This window comes from Mixophyes fleayi, chromosome 8, assembly GCF_038048845.1.
Source record: "Mixophyes fleayi isolate aMixFle1 chromosome 8, aMixFle1.hap1, whole genome shotgun sequence".
Lineage (NCBI taxonomy): Eukaryota > Metazoa > Chordata > Amphibia > Anura > Limnodynastidae > Mixophyes > Mixophyes fleayi.
In genome coordinates, this window is record NC_134409.1 from 42630960 (window position 1) to 42654642 (window position 23683).

Here is a 23683-nt window from a genome sequence, read left to right on the forward strand (position 1 = left end):
GCCCAAAAAACATATGTCATTATAGTGTTAATACAATATTAGACATTGTTAATTGTACCTACATGTTATTAATTGAGCAAACACCATGTTTGGGATTAGTTCTCTATGGCATGTAAATTCCCAGAGGATGATCATGCTGCATTTGAGATGATTTTGCACCTTTTGCAATATGGCCAATAATACTACAGTCAACTTTGCAGTGCCCCTGAATATTCTTCTTCCCCTTGGCAACAGTACGCAACTGTTAAGTCTAAAACTGTACTGTGGTCATGAAGACTGAAAACATTTTTTCTCTATTATGTATATACATTTACATAACTTTTTAAAGATGAAGAGTGTGTGCAGTCACCTTTGCCTGAAATGCAGACTATGGTCCACTGAAGCTTTAGCAGTTTCCACAATGGTTATAAACCCTATAGTCAGTGATCATATCACTTTTATTCCCAGAGGAGACAATTTATAGTAAAATGTAAAACTTACCTTCATAGCTGCTACATATCTGGTACTTGTAGTAAAGTCAATGTAGTATATAGAGCATAACCAAACAAACTCCTGACAGCCAATTAGTGTTACGGTTAGCAACTACAAGGATAAACTTTTAGAACAATAGGTATCGAGGTCTTCACCTATAGCAGCCGTCTTTCCCTTAGTGCTGAATATGCTCACAGGTACTCGGATGCCCCCAGGTCTTAAGCTCGGCCTTGTAGAAGTTTATCAATGGCGGTCGTAGCGCAGGTGGAACAGGGAGGCGTTAGCCAAGATAATGGAGCAGGTGGTCAGAGGCAGGCCATGATCAGGGGGTCCGGAGCAAGGAGAGTAGACAGGGTCTGGCCAAAGGGTCAGGGTCACAAGCGAAATAGACAAAGTCCAAGTTCAGGCAAGGGTCATAACAGGAGGTCAATCAAAAATCAGGAGACAAAGGAGCAGGTCAGCAACCACACAGGTAGAAAACGCTATAACTGGCAGGGAGGCTAAGCACTCCCTGCCTTAAATACACGCATGGATGGCAGCCTAGGGGTGAATCCTGAAACCAGCCGCCACCTAAATAATTTATTGAACAAGCCCCTAAGTGCTAATGAAGGATATGCCTCACCTGCACACGCGCCCGGCACTGTTAAACGCCGGGACACGGCGCTACAACTACCTGGCATCTCGACCGTTGCCTAGGAGATGGTCGGGATGACTTCAGCAGAAGTGATGTCCCGTTCGTTATGATGACGGCCAGGAGGTGGCTGGTGAGTCACAGCGGTACCAACTCATAACAATATTGAAAATCTATAATGAACTCACAATTTCACAATATTAAAAAAGGTCAATTTTATTAATTGAAAAATTATGAAGAGTCTTTAAAAAAAATAAAATATTTTCTTTCAGGTGGTTTGAAATTTTTCGCTACAGATAGTTTTGATGCAAATGGTTTGATTGATGCCTTCAGCTCAATCCCATCTGGCAATGGGGACGACAGTCAACAGTCTATTCAGGTTTAGTATTATATCTCTTCCCTCTGATATACATGGTTATTCAAGCTGTATAAGATCGTATTATTTACAGTCATGCTATTAATATATTCTACAGTTATATCCTAAATGGTGTAGCTTTTAACACTTCTAGCAAAAAGACAAACAGTAGGCAATTTATGCTAGGTAATGACAGCGACAATGGAAGGCAACAAGATGTACCAGGCACCACTTCCCCTCAAAATGCCTACCCGTCTCCATGTCTCCTCCCCAAACAGAGGAGGGGATGTCAGTCCTACTGCACAATAACATCAAGTTAATTTAGGTAAGCTGCGGAATTAGTGGCGCTATATAAATAAATGGTGCTGATGATGATACCCCTTTTCTCCTATTGTCTGTCAGTCATGATGGGGAGGCATCTCTCAGGGGAGGCTGGTGCTCAGCTCATTGACACTGCAGGAAAAAAATAAGTGACTAATACAGAGTTGGATATTCACCAGTTTGTGAAGCATATCTTGAGTGAAATAGTTCTGTGCAAAGTGGACGCACACATTTGTTCCTATGCAGGCTTGCGTGATTCCGGCACACATGCCCACCTACACCTTGATATGTTGGACACGGGACGAAAGGGGCTTGCAAACACAAGCTAAGTACACTAAATGCATGTTCATGCAAATGAGGCTCATGCAGACCTGCAGAAACACACATATACGCTTGTAGATGCAGAGGCGGACACATCTCAATATACGCAAAGGCTGTCCATATGGGCGAAAATATGCTATATACTTGCTCATGAGAATTGAAACGGATTGAATAAAAAATATCATTTTACTTATGATTAGAGCCAGTTGGTTGTTACCAGAGTATATCAATTCCACATCCTTTGAGTATATGTGTAGCCAAATTAACAGTGGAGTTAGGTCAAAACATGGTCTGAACCCTGAGCAGCTAAACGTTAACAAATTAATTTGTCTCTTATCAACAGTCCAGTAGAAACAGTGGAGGTTAAAACATAGGGAGCAGGAAGGTTAATTAACACTGTGGGATAAGGAAGGAAATACTGTACAGATATGGATAAGAAAGTATGTGTAGTGAGATATGACAAAAATCAAATATTTCTATATACTTTAACCTCCGATTTCTCATTAAATCAATTAGCTATTGCATCATAAAGCAAATAATTCAGTACATCTCTGTAATAAAAATACCTGTCTTCTGTGGCATCATACATTATCAAAGAAAATACACTGTACATCAATGTATTTTGAATGCTATAAAAGATGAGTTTTAAAACTTCCATGAATTTGCTCATAATTACGTTTGAATCTTTAATACAGCTGGAGAGCACCGGATTAACACTTGCAAGAGCACAGTGTTTGAATGACACAGTTTTCATTGATAAAACAGTAGGCAATGAAACATTCTTCCTAGTCACTTTTCAAACTGCAGTACCAGCTATAAACTTGCAAGCTCCAAATGGAAGACTGTACACTGAAAAAGATTTCACTGTGGATGTGACCACCAAATCCTCTAGACTACAAATTCCAGGAACTGCTGAGGTAATGTTATGTTTTTGTTGTTTTGTTAAAGAGGATCTTTTACCTTTGGCCATATTTTCTATTAGTAACTACAGGTTATATCATATTGATGGAAAACATGTGTTTTCCAATTAAAGAAATCTTGTTGTAGCTTGTGACATGTTCTGCTATTCTGCAAATTGACCCACAAAATGTGCAGCAAAGTGCAGTCCATTTGTAATGTGAAAACAAATGTACCAGATTGCAAAAATACTCTACTTGACATTTAATTAATAAACTGCATATTGCTGATACTCTCTTTCCATTGCACAATCACTTTTGCACATGACTGAACCAAAGGAGTGGATGGCCAAATGGCCTTGAATCTACAAAACTAAGGAACACCTCCCTTACTGAATGGCCGGTGCTACATCTGGCGTCAGAGTGACTACACCCCCTCTAGACTGACAATGACGTGCCCACACAAAGCAGGTAGAGGGTCACCCCACACATAAGGACCAAGAGCCATCTTTTTAACGAAGGGGGCAGTGACCTGCAGCCAATCAATCATAGTGTTGTATGTATCAATCACTAATTGCAGTGCTTTCCTGCCAACTGTCTGCTCTGTATCAGGGGGAGAAAAGGCTTGTAACACAAAAAGACAGAAAACAATCAAACTACAATGTGCGATCTCAAGGGTTGGGATAGAGGGATATTGTGCAGACGAACAAGGCAGAACAGCAGCCAAAGAGAGCTTTTATAGAAAAACCACGACACTCCCCACTGGATCCCATTGGCTTAATTGGGCCTTACAGTAAAACTTAACCCTTGATAGGTTTTTGCTTATGTGAGCACAACCTTCATGTGTTTCAGTGTTTTCGGCTTTTGGGCTTCATAGAATAAAAATATTTATTTTCATTGTTTTGACATAATGGCCCAGTTTCAGTATGTCCCATAACCACCCTATTACACTATTAGAAAAATTAGGACCTAAAACCAGTGTTTTTAGACTTTACTATACGTCAAAATTAATATCATAATATAGATTAGAGATGCTCACTGACCCCCCTGTTTTGGTTTTGGCTTTGGATCTGGATTACCGTCGTGTTTTGGTTTTGGTTTCGGTTTTGCCAAACTGCCCTTGCGTGTTTTGGTTTTGGGTTTGGTTTTGTTTGATTTTGTTTTGCAATTTCGTTTAAAAATCAATGTTTTGGGGCATAAAATAACCTAACTTAGTGCTCCATCTGTTTCTTGGATAAGTAAGGCAATTTTAAAGATAATAAATTAGGAAGAAAACAGTTTAATCCCTGGTAGGCTGTCCTTAATTCTGCACACAAACCTGATTGTCTTCCTCTCCATCTTAGCCTATTGGCAATGCAGCCATCGTCTTTGGGTGTATATTACACCCTACACTTATAGTTAAATATATAAAGAAATGGACAAAGGCAGTTTGGTTTCTGTCTCTCTAGGCCCCCCTCCACTTATAGAAAATACAAAAAAATTCAGCCGTGATAGACTGTGCAATATAAATTGAAATGGACAAAGGCAATTTGGTTTCAGTCTCTATAGCCCCCCCCCTCTCCAATTGTAGCTAAATAGAAAAAAAAAGCAGCCTACATAGACTGAACAATATAAAACATAAATGGACCAAGGTAGTTTGGTGGCTGTCTATGACCCCCCCCCCCCCCCACCCCCCGTCCACTTGTAGTTCAATAGAAAAGAAGCAGCCTGCATAGACTGTAGAATTAGAATATAAAAAGAAATGGACAAAGGCAGTTTGGTATCTGTCTGCATCAGATCCCCTCTACACTAGGAGTAAAATAGAAAAGCCGTTATATAATCTAGAATATAAATAGAAATTGAGAATGGCAATTTGGTATCTGTCTGCATCATAATCATCAACATCATAATTAGCGCCCTCATCGCCTACACAAATCTCCCCCTCATCCTCTTCTAATTCCAAAGTGGCATCCTCAATTTGTGTATCACCGGCTACACTCGGGCTGTTCAGGCACATATCAGCAGAACTGCTGAAAGGGCCCTTCTTTATGGATACACTAACAGAATGCTCACGATTAGACATACCACTGGTGGATGGACTCTCCACAGGGATTGGTGTCATTTCTGATTCAGAGCATACATTATCCTCTAATGCCTTGCTGTTTTCTTGCAGCTCGCCTTTCACGCGTAACAGCAGTTCTGCACCACTTTTAGACTCTAAATTACTTGGTCTTGCTTGCCATCGAGTGACCTTACAAGAAGAAGGCTCAGTAATATTTTTAGATCTGGCAGTAATAGAGAAAGGCGAAGGCCTCATTCTTTCTTTTCCACTGTGTGTGTAGAATGACATGTTGGCAGTTAACTTTGCCTCAGTTACACTTCTCTTTCGCTTCAACATGGTACATTTTTTTTTGGTGTGTGTTTTTTTCCATGATTTAAAAAGACTATGTACTTTTACATCGGCTTTACCAGATGACATACTGGGAACACTACCATCAGGACTCGTGCCAGCACCTGCTTGCTGATTCTGCTCATATGTGGACTGCTTTGAATCCATTTTAATGAGCCCAAAGCACTTGTAGTGCAAAAAAATTGTAGAAATACTGCTGACTAATATGACTTTTGACAGCAAGAAAAAATAGTGTTTGACACTGGGGAGTATGGGACACCCCAAATCACTTGTAGTGCAAAATATTGTCTTAGATAGATACAGCTGACAAATATGACTTTTTTTGACAGCCAGAAAAATTTGTGTAAAACACTGGGGAATATTGGACACCCCAAATCACTTGTAGTGCAAAAGATTGTCTTATATAGATACTGCTGACAAATATGACTTTTTTTGACAGCCAGAAAAATTAGTGTAAAACACTGGGGAATATTGGACACCCCTAATCACTTGCAGTGCAAAATATTGTCTTATATAGATACTGCTGACAATTATGACTTATTTTGACAGCCAGAAAAATTAGTGTTAAACACTGGGGAATATGGGAGACCCCAAAGCACTTTTAGTGCAAAAAAATTGAAAAATAAGCCTCCTCTATCCTCCTGTCTTGCGGCTCTAACAATTGCAAATAGAATTTCATTTAATAATAGAATTGATTCCAAATGAAAGAATAATAGAAAGAATAAGGTGTACAATTATTGCTCTGTCCCTGCGCTAATACAGCCTCTGACCTAACCCTGCTCTCTCCCTCTGTCAAATGGCGATGGATTGCTGTGGAGGCTGGTATTTATGCTTTTCAAATCTCTCGAGAACAGAGCTCAGAAATACAAATACGTCACATTTTGCCTCGATTTCGATTCCGAATGGGCGGGATACATATTTATCTCCTTACAGTGTAATAATGTTTAAAGAAAATGGAACTAAATATTATTCTCATTGAACATTTGAATTGAAAATTTGACAGGTTACTAATTTTTATAGCCACAACAGGAAACGTTTATAAAACTGTTTCACAGATAAATGTGAAGGGAAGATGATGTTGTCCATGACAACCAATAAGATATCTGCTTTCATTTCTAATCAATGTTATAAAAACAACAAATAGAATCTGGATGCTATGGACAACATCTCTTTTTCTACCTTCCAATCTTTAAAAATGTATATTTACTGAATGTAGTGGCTAGCATTTCTAGATCCTGGAATGTTGAGGCCCTATTTAGATAAAATAAATGTACATGACATTGAGAAAGGCCCAACTTGTTCCAGCATTAAATCAATAGCACCTACTTTTAATAAACTGGCCTCCCTCCCTGCAACCAGTTCTGACATTAAACTAATAGCATTCACATTTAATAAATATAGAGATTAAATTGATATTGTTCCCATTTAATGCCATTATAAAGTAACAATCCCAACAATAATAATACAAAGGTGAGTCCACAGCTTCTCTCGCAAGGATCTGCACCCACCAAAATGGACCTACAACAGCAAATTAAATAGAAAAATAAGAGTAAGAGAGTACATATAATGTAGTAAGTTTAGCCAACAAGCTCTAATAATGATAATAGTTATGTGTGCTTAAACAAAAAAAGTAGGCTTATCTGGAGTATAAAATCTTGTTTTTGTTCACCGTTCATATATGTCACTTATTGAAGTCTCAGGGTTAAATTTACTGAACTGCGGGTTTGAAAAAGTGGAGATGTTTCCTATAGCAACCAATCAAGTCTAGCTGTCACTTTGTAAAATGTACTAAATAAATGATAACTTGAATCGGATTGGTTGCTATAGGCAACACCTCCACTTTTTCAAACCAGCAGTTTAGTAAAAATACTCCTCAGTCTTTTCTGCTATTGGTTGTGCAAAACACCCACATACCAACCAGATACCCAAAAAACAAGGCCAAGAGGCCATTAATGTGAAGTAAATTATTTTAATTGGTTAAGAACATAAGTAAAAACCCATGCATTGTATAAAATGATCAATAGCTTATTTAATATCCCATAGATAAAGGAAGTTGAAGACATCACTGCCACATCCATGTCTGAAAAAGGTTTAGTACAACACTATCCTCTCATTAGGGATCTCCCCAATTTCTTATAGGAACTGAAGCGTAGGAGAATACATTGTGGGAGGTCATAGATGAAACCCATTAGATGGCCTCCCATGACATATTCTGATGTGATTCAGATGCAAAAAGAGCATGATGTTGGGAGAGGGAACTGCGGGGTGAAGAGGAGGAAGAATGAACTGTAGAATAGAGGAGGGGGAGACAGAAAACCTCACGGCCTCCCCCGTATATAGTGTCTATCTATTATGTATAGATATTTACAGCATAAGAAATTATTTATATATAACATACAGAGTATGTATGTGTGTGGTGTGTGTAATAGGAAAACACTGTTCTCACAACAAGAGAGAAATTTAAAACAGAGGTGTATATAGCACTCATATATCACCTTATGAGTAGTTTTTATTGCAGTGTATAGATCAGTTATAGGCAAACTGATACACTTCAGGGGCCCTCTAACCTTCAAAAGAGCAGAACATTATTCTTAATCTTAATAATACATTAAAACAGTACTTTTAATCAAAGACAGAGGGCTATATTTACTAAAGGGCGGTGTGGTCAAGCAGCCGTTTTTTCGCTATTTTTCCGAAGGTTTATATATTACAAAATGCTTTCATATTTTGCACATTGGCCTTTCAAACTTAAGAAGCAGATCTAATGACCATTAAATAAATAACTAATAAATAAATAAAACATTATTGCACAGATTTTCTTTATTCATTTTTAGGCTAAAATTAGCCACACGTCAGGGACCCAGATCATCTTAATCCACCATTGGTAACAACAATTCAGTCTAGCTTGCTGACTCTCCATCAAGACACTGTCCTAAAGATGTGGGGTAGTTGCAGATGTGTGTAACATACTATTTTTCAACATTTAAAAATAATTTCCACAGACATTTTGTTTGTGGGAAGGTGCACATAAGCATGTTAAGCAAAGCATTCACTGCAATATTTACCATTGCTTGTTCATGGAACAGTTGTAATCTCATAGTTATTATTATAAATGTTCTTTCTTAATAAATATTAACTTACAATGCCCAGAAATAATGTGAACTGCATTTAATAAGAGAAATTGTATTGGACAGATGATGGTCATTTTTGAAGAAAAGGGTCCAGGCACGAAAATGGGGACTCATATTTAAAACCTGGAACCGTCACTAAACACTATGGACAGGTGGCAACTATGCTGTGGAGACGTAATACGTTACTTTTTAACAGGGTTGTTGTGAAATGTCATGCTACATTGAACAATGTAATTTAACTTCATGAATCATATCTGAAAATTTTAATATTGCTGTTTACTGATCATTCAACATTTTGTTTTATTTGTACTTCTAGATAGGACCCTGGCATTACAGTCTGTGTAATGTGATTACTTCAATGCAAGCCATAGGAATTACTGTGACCTCCAAGGCTGTAGATCAGAATGTCCCCCCTATTACTGTAACTGCCCATATGAATAAAGACATAAATAACTACCCCAATCCAATGGTTGTCTATGCCTTAGTGAGTAAAGGTCTGCTACCTGTGATAAGAGCAAACGTAACAGCCATCATTGAACCAGTGAGTGGAACACCAGAGACATTAGAACTTTTGGACAATGGAGCAGGTAATGCCTTAATATGTTTCAACGGGAAAAGTACTATATTGACCATGTTATACAGCTATATATTATTATTGATATATGATAATAAACTACAATACAATTAAATGTAAAATACAATAAAGTGCACAAAAGCAATGCACATGACAGGTCTGTAAGACTAATATGCCACCAAAATGTAAGCTGACAACATCCACTGTGATATAACCACTGACATTGGGCAACTGGCCTTATATTGCAGTAAGTGCAATCCAAAAATGACCATAATATGCGGTAATGATCCTATTGAAAAAAAGTGAACAAGATCTTTAGGGAGGAGCAAGATAAGTCGGTGTGCGGTCATGTTCCAGGCTCACTAATAGTCTTCAGTGGAATTATAAATGATCCGGCTGCCTAGCCCTAATGCAACCAGATCACTGACGATTTGGCTATCTGCGTATGTGGCCAAAGAGTACAATAGCCCTAGTGGTCAGGATACAAAGTAGGACATTTCTGGTGACTAATATAGAAAGCAAATCCAATTCTGTTGGCAATTGTACAATGCATTGTCCATTTTGTGGTTAGTGTACAAAGCAGACAATAGTACAAAATGTAAACCTCCAGTCTGGTGGCAAGTCTAAACTTACCAAACACTGCTGGTGTAGGCTTTGACTCTGCTATTTGCACTTTTTATATGGACTCATCTGGGTGCCATCACTAACATCGAATAGACAGCTCAAACTGTTTTGCTGTGTTAAAAATGAGTGACTTTTACATACACATCTCTACTTTGGTGCCCGATATATATAGAAGACTTCATTTCTGGTGACTAGTGCATAAAAGACTTCCAATCAGGCATAAAGGTGCCCTCTATGTCTCCCCTTCATGGTGGCACTGAATAATTACTTTAGTAATAACAAACACTATATATATACTTAAAAGATATATAAGATATCTCCTGCCCTCACCGACAGTTGATGAAAGTGTTTGGTACATGAATATTTTTAATATGCCCATTGCTTGTTTACTCAAAATGTCATGCTGGTAAATAGATGTTTTCTTGATGCACATTTTCTTTCAGGAAAAGCTATGCATTAATTTTTTTTTTTTTTTAAACATATTTTATTAAGGAGATTTTTCAGTTTTCAAAACAGTGTAAAGGTTAAGTTACATTGATCAAACAACAAGTACCTTACAGATGAAAAGAACAATGTGAACTTTGTCAATCAAAGTAAAAACATAGAAAGGGAAAGAAAAGAGAGAAAGCAGGGAACAGGGGGAGGGGAAGGAAAGAGGGAGAGGAAAGGAGGCAATGTTAGTGTGGTAAGAGGGAGAAGGGAAAGGGGCACCTGACTTGGCATCTAGATGTATTACGTGTATCTACCATATGTTGCACATCTTCTAACTCTATATTTAATAGTTTCCATTCTAATCAGGCCTTGGTTGTTCTGAACCATAGGAGGCGAGCCAAGGATCCCAAATCGCACGAAATTTATTGGGACGGTCATTGAGGATGCTTGTAATGTGTTCACAGCTATATGTCTGCCATGTTCTATTGATGATTTCAGGCAGCGATGGGGATTCTGGATGTTTCCAATTTGCTGCTATTGCGCATTTAGCCGCATTAAGTATATGGCCCATGAGCGCCATAGTATATTTGTTAACATCCGGTATAGGCCTATGCAATAGTGAATATGAGGGGCAGGGGGGGAGTTTTACTGCGGTGACTCTATTAATTAAATTGTGAATTTTCCGCCAGAATTCCACAAGTCTCGGACAGGACCACCAAACATGTTGGAATGAGCCTTCCTGTCCACATAGTCTCCAGCATTGACCAGAGGAGTCAGGATATATGGCTTTCAAGCGGGTTGGGACCAAATACCATCTATATAAGAGCTTATACGAGTTCTGCTTGGTACGGACACAGATAGAGCTTTTAGCGACTCGTGACCTGATCTTAGCCCATTCCTCTATCTCTAGCTCGACGCCAAGGTCTTCTTCCCATTTCAGCTCGTAACGATCTTTGGCAGGTTGACGAAATGCCACCATGATACTGTAAAAAGTAGATATTAGACCAGTAGGAAGGGATTTACGTCTGCAAAAAGTTTCTAAAGGTGTACGTTGGTATATAAGCTTAAGCGTTGGGAGCGATTGATATAAGTGTCTCAACTGAAGGTATTGATAGAAACGGTCATGGGGAATGCCATATCGTCGTTGTAAGTCCGCAAATTTAGGGAATATCTGCGTGGGCGCTATGTCAGTAATAAATCTTAGACCTTGTCGGGACCAGTGGTGAAAAGAGGAGTGTTGTTGCCCTGGTGGAAAAGCTGGATTGTTCCACAGTGGGAACATAGCTTCTGGGTTTTTTATTAGCTGAAACGTGCGGGTACTGTAGTCCCACATCTGGAGGGAGAAACGGGTGGTGGATAAGAGTAACGGGAGTGGTGGTCTATGTTTGATTGATATCCAAAGCAGTGTATAGGGCGAGAGTAATTGCAAAAAAGTAGCCTCAATGTCTACCCAGAGCCTAGTGGAAGATGGAGAGTGAAATAAGACTAGCTGGGTTAGGTGTGCAGCATTATAGTATTTAGAGATGTTTGGGAGGCCCACCCCCCCTTCTGAATTTTGTCGGAAGAGCGTGCAGGCTCTTACTCTGGGTCGTTTGCCTGCCCAAACAAATCTAGTAATTTGCTTCTGGAGGGTCTGTAGCGCCAGAGAGGGTACTCGAACAGGTAGGGTTTGAAACAAATAAAGAATTCGTGGCAAGAGATTCATTTTTACCACCGCCATGCGGCCGAGCCAAGAGATATATAGCTTATCCCATTTTTCAAGATCACGCTTGAGTGAGTCTAAAAGCCTAGGGAAGTTAGCTGCGTATATCTGATTATAATGGGTCGTTAAGTAAATTCCCAGGTATTTAAGTTTATCTTGTTGCCATCGGAAGTTTGTTTGGTTCTTCAGGGTATCTAATAGGCGGGGAGGTAGGTTAAGAGGGAGAATTTCTGATTTGTCCATGTTGATCTTGAAGTTAGACACTGCGCCATACTCATCAAGTTCTTTTTGAAGGGATGGGATGGAGGCAAGGGGGTTGGTAACTGTAAGAAGAATATCATCTGCGTACATAGATATCTTATAATTAGTCGTCCCCATTTGAATTCCAGAAATTGTCGGGTTCCTGCGTATACGCGATGCCAGTGGTTCCATCGTGAGAGCGAACAGCAAGGGGGAGAGTGGGCAGCCCTGTCGAGTACCATTTGTAATGTGAAACGGAGACGATGCGGCGCCATTGGCTATAACCGTAGCTGAGGGATTGTGATAGAGAGACGCTAGGCCACATAGGAAACGGCCCCTGAACCCCATTGTGCCCAAGGTGGCTCTCATGAAGGGCCATGAGACCCTGTCGAACGCCTTTTCTGCATCAAGAGACACCACCAGAGCAGGGACCCGGGCCCGGTTTGCTATTTCAATTAGATCAATAGCCCGTCTAGTATTGTCGGCTCCTTGCCGACTAGGGATAAAACCCACCTGATCTGGGTGGACCAAGGCGGGAATCACTCTGGCTAGTCTGTTTGCTAGTAGTTTGGCGAATAGCTTTAGGTCCACATTTAATAGCGAAATTGGTCGATAGCTTGCACAGTGACTAGGGTCGCGTCCCTCTTTAGCTATAACAATAACGTCTGCTCTGGTGGTGTCCCTTTCAAAGTGCCCACCATTCAAAATTGTTTCAAAAAGCGAGAGAAGCATAGGTGCCAGATCAGAGCCAAATTTTTTATAATAGATTGCCGTGAGACCATCTGGGCCTGGAGCTGCCGAGTTTCTTAGGGTCTTAATGGTTGCTTTGATCTCTTTTATCGTGATGTCAGCGTTTAGAATTAAGAGCTCTGCCGCAGTGAGGCGGGGGAGGGAGCAGGTCTGAAGAAAGTCTCGTATCTGGGTATGAAGAATATCTGGGGAGTCTGTTGTCAAGGGGAGATTATATAGTAAAGTGTAATAGGTGCTGAATCTATCAGCTATAGATTGTGGGTCGTATAGTGATTGCTGTGCTTGATCCTTAATGGATATTATGCGATTACGGGTCCGCTTGCTCTGAAGCCTACGAGCGAGCAATGTATCAGCTTTATCCCCTTTTTCATAGTGTCGCTGTTGGAGCCATTTAAGGGTCTTAGCCGCCTTTGAGGCTAGTAGTTTACCTAGTTGTCCTCGCAGAGACAGAAGTTTTAAATAAGTTTTACGTTTGGGATATGTTTGGTGCTGTCTGGTTAGGGTTTGGATTTGGGCTTCTAAGTCAGTGACTGCTTTTTGATGTAGCTTTTTCTCGTGAGATGCTAAACTGATCAGGCGTCCTCTGATGGTCGCTTTATGAGCTTCCCATCTTACAGTAGAAGTGGTATCTTCTGGGGCATTGTCTGTTTGAAAGTCAAGAATAGCTTGTCGTATCGTATTAACATTGTCTTTTCTCAGAAATAGATGGTCATTTAGCCTCCATCGATAACATGGTGCAAAGGGTGGCAAAACGTCAAGTCGCACTAACACAGCTGAGTGGTCAGACCAGGGAACTGATGTAGTAGTAGCCGATTTCAGGGAACGAGTCGTAAGAGCATCTACCAGTACCATATCCAATCTAGAGTAAGTTCCATGTGGTACTGAATAATGTGTATACGTTCTGTCATTAGAGTATAGCACTCGCCATGTATCATAAAGATTAGCTTGAGTGATCAAGGATTGTAGTTTAAGGCTTTCACGTGCTATTTGACTACCTCGTAATGTTGGAGGTGAACGGTCTAATCGAACGTTTAAGATGGCATTAAAGTCCCCCCCTATTATTATCCTTCCAGTCCCAGTTTGTGAAAGTCTGGAGAAAAATTGAGAAAAAAAGGTGTTTTGTGATGTGTTGGGAGCATATAGTGTAGCTATAGTAATTGGTGTGCAGAGGAGAGAACCTGTTAGAATAACATATCGTCCTTGGGGGTCTGTATAGGATGTATTGATTGTTAAAGGAAGAGTATGGTGAAGTAGGATAGCTGTACCCTTGACTTTTTGGGAAGATGTGGAATAATAAACCTGGGGGTAGAGTTTGCATTGTAGATTTGGGTGTATATGTTGGAAATGCGTCTCTTGCAACATTACAATCTGAGGAGAATGACGTTTCAAGTACTGGAACAAAATAGTGCGCTTTTGTGGCGTATTAAGACCATTAGCATTTATAGTTAGAACCGAGAGTGTCATGGTTGATACCAGTAGAATTTATGCCAAGATAATTTTGGGTAGTATAAAAGGAGCAGCTCGATATCAGGCCGAGGTGCCAAGGATAGGGAGGGGAGAAAATGGGTTAGTAGGGGAATGAAAGTAGAGTGAGGGGAGAGAAGACAGCTTGACTGGCAAGTCATGTCTTCAAAAAGTCGAGACCAGTACATCCTGTGTACTTGGGGAGTGTGGGGGGTGGTTGTGTAGCCGTGGGTACACTTGCTCGGGGAGAAGGGGGAATCCTAGTCGTTGCAAATATGCGAGGAGAAATATACATGTATGTAGCTTATAAACATTTAAAAGGAAGAGATAAATACAAAAGTATTACTATGTAGAACATTATCAGTTTAGCTAACTCTATATAGTCATTTTGGCTAACAGTAACCGTAACATTAACAGAAAATAAGAACAGTGTTAACATTGGACAACAATTGAGAGACATCAGTCAGAAAACATACAAAAAATAATAACAATATTGTATCGTGAATGCAATGTAAGTCTACTTGCTTGTTGACGATAACTCAGGAACCAATATGAGTAGAATTTCCTTCATTCATGTCTCTGAAACATTATTAGAGTTGCCGCTAATCTTTTCCAGGTATCACGAACCGGTTTTCTGAACTCTCTGTCGGCAAAAGTTAGAAACTTATGTCCAAGTCTTTCATGTTTGTGTCCATGAAGCCGTGGGAGCCCCTGGTCTCACAATCTCCGCTGTGTTTGATATCAATGTTGGAGGTATCGCTATTCCCAGAGTCCGCAGCAGGGTGATTCCTTGGTCTGGCGTCTTAACCTTATGAGATTGACCTTCGTGGCCGACCAGTAGGTGGAACGGAAACCCCCATCGATATCGAATTTTGTGATCTCTTAATAGCTTAGTGATTGGGGCGAGATCTCGTCGTTTCTGCAGCGTAGAGGGAGCAAGATCCTGGTAAACTTGAAGGTCAGATCCATCAAACTGAAGTGAGGATGTCGCCCGGGTGGCCATAACAAATTGTTCTTTGTATTTATAGTAATGGAACCGGACAATGACGTCTCTAGGCGGTTGGTTAGGTGGAGGTTTCGGCCGTAGTGCTCTGTGGGCTCGGTCTGTCTGTACGTCCGATGCAGAGGTATCTGGTAGATAATGAAGGAAAAGTTTCTCAAGATATTTGGGTAGTAGATCTCCATCTATTGTCTCTGGAATATTTCGAATGCGGAGATTGTTCCTCCTATTCCTGTTTTCATTATCTTCCAGCTGATCTTTGAACGATTCCATGTCCGCACGAATGTCAGATAACTCTGTAGACACAAATTCTTGGAAGTGGCAGACCTCATCAACTTTTTGTTCTAGATCTGCCGTTCTTGAGCCAATAGCCGCTATTTCTTGGCGAAGCTCAGCCATTCCCTTTTTGAATTCTTCTTGGATAATCGTTCGTACCTCCGTTTGCATAGTGGATTTGATGACGTTTCTCAGTTCGTCAGAAATAGACGTATTAGAAGATGAGTTGGTATCTTCTTGATCTGACTCAAGTTGGTGGGATGGGGAAGACGCAGATGTTTGAGAGGCATTTTTCTTCTTAGTTTGAGTAAAGAAGGAAGTTGTTTCTGATGGTGCATTTTTTTTCTGGTTTCTGTGAGACATAGAGCCGTCTTTTTCTGGGAGCCACTGATTTTTTATTTTTTAGCTATGCATTAATTTATAGATGGTTTCCTATTGAAATGAATGTGATTTTAACTAGATGGTGTCACACAAACAGATTGGTTGCTCTGGCAGTTAAAAACCTTCATGCAGCATTTAGGGCCTGTGGGAAAACAGTTGACGCAATCAAGTGCTTCATAGAAGTTTGCCATTTCTCCAGCAAATGTCACATGAGTCAAAAAATAGCTCCTCAAAATCTACTTATGTAGAATTTTTCAAGCAAAATCACATGAAAATATTATCATTATTATTATTAATTTTTTTATTTATAGGGCGCCACTAGGTATCCGTAGCGCTGTACAGGGACAGACAGAAACACGATACAGGGTGAGACAGAACGGTACAGTTAACAAAAAGCACAGTAACTCAGAAGCTCAATGTACAGCTAGATGAGAGGTGAGAGCACCCAGCAGGGTAGAGAGAGGGGTAGAAGAGCAGGAGGACCTCACGGAAGAGCCAAGTAGCTGAAGAGCAGAGTTAAGGTGGTGGAGAACAGAAGGAGAGGAGGCCCTGCTCGAAGAGCGTACAATCTAAGGGGAGGGTAGGACGGACAGAGACGCAATGGTAGGAGGAGGGAATGAGGAGAACGGAGGCTGAGACGGAGAGGGGGGAGAGGAGAATGAAAAGGAGGGAGGTAAGAGGGGTACAGGAGGGAGGGCAGGAGTGGGAGGGGGGTAGGGTGAGACTGGGAGGAGGTCGATATTAATGAGCTTTATTTCTTTTATTCCCTTCCTGAGGGAAAGCAACTTTTTTGAAACTCTCCTCAGAGTAAGTAAGAATGTTGTTCTGCTCCAAGACATGAAAGAGCTCAGATATGAGCTGGAGAAGCAAGACTGTACTTGGGAATTTTCTGCTTAGTGAGCAGGGGAATCAGGTAATTTACATAGAGCCTGCTGAAATGCTAAAAAATCTCTGTTTTGACAAATGAGCTGCATACAACTGCTACAGAACATCGCTTTTGCTTATAACACCATTTCATTTATCTGTTATAGCTCTCTTACCCATATTTATTATGTGCCCTGTATCTTTGCAATGAGGATCACTCCAACAAGCTCCAAAAAGATGCAAAAACTGAGATCTTATCTTATTGTCTATCTCAAAACAGTAATAGATATGTGTTCACTTATACCCATCCATAGCGTAAAAATATGGCTTGACAGTGTTAGTTGAGTTAACCGCCACGTAATCAGAAGTCAGGTATCCTTGAGAATAGATAGATTTATTTCAAAGACAGCACAGCTGAGCATATATACAGGTAGATTATTCACAGCACAGTTCTCAGATGGTTCCAAACATATTCTCCTATTTCAAGAGTTAATTTCTGAGCTTTTATACTATCCTAATAAAATCTGTCTATCTTAAAAATTCCTTGATTCCTTGTAAAGATGGCTTTTTTCCAGCTTTTCAAGCAAGTCTTGCTGTAGGTCCTTACTACCTTTTACCCAAAATGTTGTGAACAAATTTGATTTACAGAAATGCATATTTTCGATTTTTACATATCTTTCTGGCCACAACCTTTTCTCCTTCTCTCCCTACCTCCCTCTCCTGCACACAAAACCCTTGGCAATATAAGCTCACTTGCTACCTTCAGAGATGCTCCCATTCAGCTGAGTGTCACTGGAGAAAGTCCTGCTCCAGTGCAGACTTTATCCATTTCAAATGTATCCTTTCATCCTATTATGCTGCCCTCTCTCAAACAGTCCTTCTTCAAAACCCTTATCTTCTCAGAGTCCAAAACCCCTCATTGCCTCATTTCCACCATCAGCTCTCTTCTCTTTGAGGCACTATCCTTTCCTGGTTTCCCTGCTAGCTCTCTCATCATTCCTTCAGTGTCTCTTCCTCTGGTGCCTGCTCCCCTGCTGTCCTTCCATTGGGTGGTGTTCCCCAAGGCTTTATTCTTGGTCTATTATCTCTCTTTACACCTCTACCTTTGGTCAACTCATATGCTCCTTTGACTTCCAATATCACCTCTATGCCGATGACGCTGTAATCTACCTTTGCACCCTTAAACTCTCTCCCTCCCTCCTCTCCATTGTGTCCAACTGGCTCTCTGCCATCTCCACATGGATGGCTGAACATTACCTTAAGCTCCACATATAAAAAACTGAGATAAGCAGTAACGCGGTCAATTGAATTCCCCCCTTGGAAATGCAAAACTATTTGTACATGTATTTTGTATATACACCACTAATAATATTCTTTTGGTTCTTCCAAGGTGCTGATATTGTTAAGGATGATGGAATCTACTCAAAATACTTCACATCTATGACAGTTAATGGAAGATACAGCTTAAAAGTGCGTGTTAAAAACAGTAACCAAAAAAGCCGTTTGGCACTTCCCCGGAATCGTGCTCTTTATATCCCAGGATATGTGGATAATGGTAGGATTCAAATTTTCATAAATTAATTTGAATTTCCCCAAACTATGATTTTTTTTAAATCACATTTTACCACTTTCATATATTAACTAATTTTATTTTGACATATTTTATGTCTAATAATCATATTTAATAATGGTGAAAATATTCATTTATTTTATTTAAAATATTTATAAGGTTGCACCCTGCAAAAACATACAATAGAGGGAGATTAATAAGGTTATATAAAAGCAATCCTCATGCAAGATATCGCTTTTATTGGCGACATGTATTTTAAGATGCTAAAACTGGACTTTGTCAGTTATTTGTCAGCTAAAACTGGACTTTGTAATTAGCATTTTTGCAAAAATGTAAACTAAATGTCTCAGTGATGGGATTAATTTTATGGCAATTAAATAATGAACACTGAAAATGTAATTGTAAAAACATTAAGTTAATGTAACTGTTATTCATTATACATATATTTATATGTTTTGACTGTGTATATAAGTGCTGAGAATATTTAGAAAACTTATGTTATCTCTAGCACTGTTGTTGCTGAGTTGAGCTAGCATCTAAGAACAAATATGAACTTGTTTGCACATTGTTTTTCTGAAGTCTTATGAAATGAGCCAAAATATCTTGCTTCTAATATATATATATATATATATATATATATATATATATATATATATATATATATACATATATATACCTGCCCTGTAGCTGGTGCAAGTGATACGCCAAATGAACACCTATCTTTAAGATGCCCAAAGCTTGAACATTGCTGCATGCGCTCGAGCTTGGCATGCTCTTACTGTACATTAACTACGTGCATATGCCCAGTTCTCTCCCCGTTCAACCCATGAAATTGTAGGCTCTCATAAGAGTCCTTTGTGCTCAACGATAAATTGGATGGGACTGCGTTTACTGCTGTATAGTATGGTTCTGGGGATGCGCAGAGTGATTTTACGCAAACTACAGCACGTATCGGCATTTATGTTCCTTAATGAATCAGGACCATTATGTTCTGTACATATTTCTGCTATAGAGTGGATATATAGTATTACAAGTGTAAAAATTTTTTCTTACATTTAAAACATAATTAAAATCGCCATGTGGTGGTACATGTTATGCCGAATAGTAATATAGATAATCAAAACTACTAACACATACTAAAACAAAAAAATTACCTTTTTCCTTTAGGTGCAGTCATTATGAATCCTCCAAGACCTGTAATCAGTGAGGAAGAGCTTAACGTGGATCTATTTAGTAGGACAAGTTCAGGTGGTTCTTTTGTGGTATCTGCTGTACCTCCAGGAATCAAACCAGACATCTATAAACCAGAAAAAATAACTGACTTGGAGGCAAAGATAGAAGAGGATAGAATTCAGTTATCATGGACAGCAACTGGTGATGATCTGGACCAGGGAAAGGGTGAGAAATAATCAAAAGTGAATTTGAGTCCAAATGCGGAAGTCTCTATAGTCTCTATAGAAAAGAGGGACATTTCAGAGGTGTGTTACATAGTGAATTTGAAATCCATATTTGATGATGACTACAGATGGGACATGGTCACACTATACATTTTTGCCTTGTTGTATTAAAGTTCATAGGAAAAATAACACCATAAACTTGCTGACTACACTTATACAACAAACTCTTTTTATTCTGTGATTTAACATACAATTACTTCTATAACTACCTAGCTTCTATAGTTTTATAAAAAGTCCTTGTAATTAACTAGTGTATAATTAAAACTGGATGAACAATTTATTTGTATATTAGCAATGTATTATTACTGCCCTGACATCTGTGGATGAACAAAGTACAGTATTTGGTGAATAGCCAAAGGTTATGCTGCTGTATCAAGTAGTTAATTATTTGGTTACTTGGATCCGATTGAAATGGTGTGACAGTGACTAACTGCTGTTTGCTTTGCAGCTCGCCACAAATCTAACACGCATCATGACTAAATAGAATGCACATTTTTCGACAGACATCCTTATCAGGATCTAAATTTGCATAAGCACGTCCAACCTTATTTTTAACATTACCTTATCTGACATCTTCTTGTATATATTTACAGTTGGATTTTTTTCAGTCACCTGGTTTCTGATGAGCACACTCATCAGAAACCAGTGCCTGTCTTAATGTCAAGCAAAATAATCTACTGAAGTTGAATTCAAATGTTATCTCATGTATTCATGTATCCATCAGAAGAGAGGAGCCTGCAATGTAGTAGTGCTTATATATTTCTGTATAAAAGGTATAACTATTACACAAAAATTTTAACCACTACTACACAGCATGGTTTTCTCTTTTGTTTGACTGTACTGGTCACATGAATGTAAGAAATTACATTTCCAGTCAACATCATAAGATCTACACTTATTAGTTGGAACCATGTTTAGAGAAGTATAAAATGTTGAATTTCTATGCTTTTTCAAGGCCATTGACCAAAAGTTTCTCATCTTGAAAATCCAGAACTTCTCTCTCATGCACATTGACCCTGACAGCAAACCCAATGGGTTTATTTAATGCCAATTAGAAGATTTAGGAATTAAATGGATTGGGATATTGTCAAAGAGGGTATTGTTATAATTAGATGTAAGCAAAAAAAAAAAAAATATGGTTCAGACAAAACTGGTCAGACACACTTTTCCTACAAGTGCCTGTAGTCACAGAGTTTGAGCCTCCTTTAGAATTGAATGTAAGTCTATTTCTAGGGCATAAAAATATGATTTCCGTATGCCCATGCATACCAAAAAAGTTATATTTGAGTGTATTTTTAGCTTATGGGGCCTGATTCATTAAGGAATGTAAGGCAAAAAAAGGAGTACATTTTCTCCAGGACAAACCATGTTACAATGCAAGGGGTGCAAATTAGTTTATTATTTTGCACATAGGTTAAATACTGGCTGTTTTTTCATGTAGCACACAAATAATAGCTTTACTTTGACACTGAAATTTAGAGTTGATCGAGGACATGCCCAACCCCAACTATCAATCTGTCCACACATTTTAAATGGACCTCCCCATGGTTTTGCCAAGGTGCAAAGTTACCCCTTTTTTGCTTTACTTTCCTTAATGAATCAGGCCCATAGCCCCTTATGCCTGAAAAGAATGCCTTGGAACAGGGGTGGACAAGTACAGTAAGGGCATGTATACGTAAGCTAATTACACTGGGACACATCTCAAGATACACTTATTAGAAAGAATATCTTTGGTGAGCAGTGGAAGCCTGGTATAAAGATACATGCTAATGATGTTTGCATATTAACCCCTCCAGCTGACAGTAAAACATTCAGTTATATTGCAGTTATAATATGTCAAGTTATAGCTAAGTCAATTAATTTCTTATATGTCACTATTATTTGGACTTTGTAGTAAAGGAGATTTCCATTGGATTTGCAAAGTGATAAATGAAGAATGTGGGCATATTTGTATTGAATACTCATTTATATGTAAAATTCAACTATCACATATTTATTAATACTATTCTACATTGTATATGATACTTCATTACATTATATTGTGCATGAATCGGGAAATGTGACTTCAGCATTTATAGCTTATATTACCAAGCCACTTCCCCTATGCTATAGTGAGGCATAACTACACACATTCGTATACCTGACATAGTGTTGTGTTTTGAGTTGGATATATCTTGAGATGCATGTGACACAAAATACACATGTGAGACCTCAATTTTTAAGTGTGTTTTCAGGATGCAAAAGGCATCAAACTCTAAATCAGGTCCTTTATGTGCAAATTTTTCAATCAAGCCATATCTAAAAATCATGCTTGACACCTGCAGCTCAATTTGAATGTAAATTTAAAACTTTAAAAATGAGTAAGATATATGCAATGAAAGTTACTTTAATGAGTGTGAATGATCTGTGTAATCTGAAACCATAATCAATGTAATTTTCTGTTTCTAGCAACAAGCTATGACTTAAGAATGAGCATCAACCCCAAACAACTCAGAGACAACTTTGATGGATCAACTCTAGTAAACGTCTCCAGTCTCATCCCACAGCAAGCTGGATCCGGAGAAACATTTACATTTGTACCAGAAAGTATTGTTATTGAAAATGGCACTATCCTGTATTTTGCTATAGTTGCTATTGATAAAGTGAATCAGAAATCAGATGTCTCTAATATAGCCCAGGCAGCTCTTGTCCTTCCTCCACCTCCAGCTCCCACAATTTGGCCCACCACAGTTCCCCCTTCAAGTAACGATTCAGAGAATGTGAACATAGCAGAGATTACACTGATTGTGTGTTCATCAGTCATTATTATATGTATTATTATAAGTATAACAATCTGTATTGTGAGCTGTCAGAAGAAGAAAAAGAAGGCAAAGACGAAAGTGTGAAAAAAAAATGGACATTACGTCTACAACTGTGCTTAGATAATGTAAATATAAATCTGGAGTTCCCCACGTAACACATATAAAACAAAACAGATGCAAAATATATATATTCCAAATAGAATTCTGCAGTAATGATCCACTCTAGATCATTTAATAGAAGATATATATATATATATATATATATATATATATATATATATATATATATGTATAACTATATAATCAATGGATTGACTTAAGCTACAACTTCTCTGACTGTATCCAAAGCTACAAATAATTCATAATTAAATAAAGGTTGTGATGTCACTAATTCAGATTTCTTCTATTCTATTTTGTTGCCTCCGTCAGTCACAAATTTAGTTTATTTTGTATAAATGCTAATAAGCTTGACACAGTTAGTGGTGAGATTCCATGTTGTGTTTGCAGCCCAGAGCTCAAGTTAATTTGCCACAATTTGGATGCATATTAAACAGACAGAAAGAGCAGCCTAAGATATTAGGATGACCATTTAATAAAGGAAACATGTGGGCAACGCCAAGCTTTGCTTAATATAATAGTACAAGAAAATGACATTTGGAAGCAACTGAAACCATATGGCAGAGCAGTTGCAAATAGAATGGTAGTTTAATAAAATAAACAGACAAAACCCAACATGTCTTAATTATAATAGCACAAGAAAAGGGCAGGAAATGTCACTTTGTGGCTAAAGTGTTTGGTTTGTTTGGGCCCCCATGAAAAAAGAGATAAAGGATTATAGTTTAGGCTGAGAGTGGGCATCTTCCTCAATTTACTCATCATCCTTATCAGTGTCAGCACTGATGTCCACAACATTACGACCTAATACAACAGCGTCAGACTCTGAAATGTCAGATGTCAGTAGAACTCTGTCTACGAGTAGACACCCTTACATTAGGTTCTTCTTTAACCTCAGTGCTCTTCTTCTGATTCTTGG

General features: G+C 38.8%; 1 protein-coding gene across 1 annotated transcript in view; it reads left to right on the forward strand.

Annotated features, from left to right (window-relative positions):
* LOC142100230 (calcium-activated chloride channel regulator 1-like) overlaps window positions 1-22734 on the forward strand; it is a 50033-nt gene extending 27299 nt beyond the window's left edge. The window contains exons 9-14 of the mRNA XM_075184163.1: window positions 1375-1481; window positions 2795-3016; window positions 8832-9102; window positions 18213-18377; window positions 19560-19790; window positions 22298-22734. Of these exons, the coding sequence (XP_075040264.1) occupies window positions 1375-1481; window positions 2795-3016; window positions 8832-9102; window positions 18213-18377; window positions 19560-19790; window positions 22298-22734 (1433 nt within the window). The remainder of the gene's footprint in view (window positions 1-1374; window positions 1482-2794; window positions 3017-8831; window positions 9103-18212; window positions 18378-19559; window positions 19791-22297) is intronic.
* The last annotated feature ends 949 nt before the right edge of the window (window positions 22735-23683 follow it).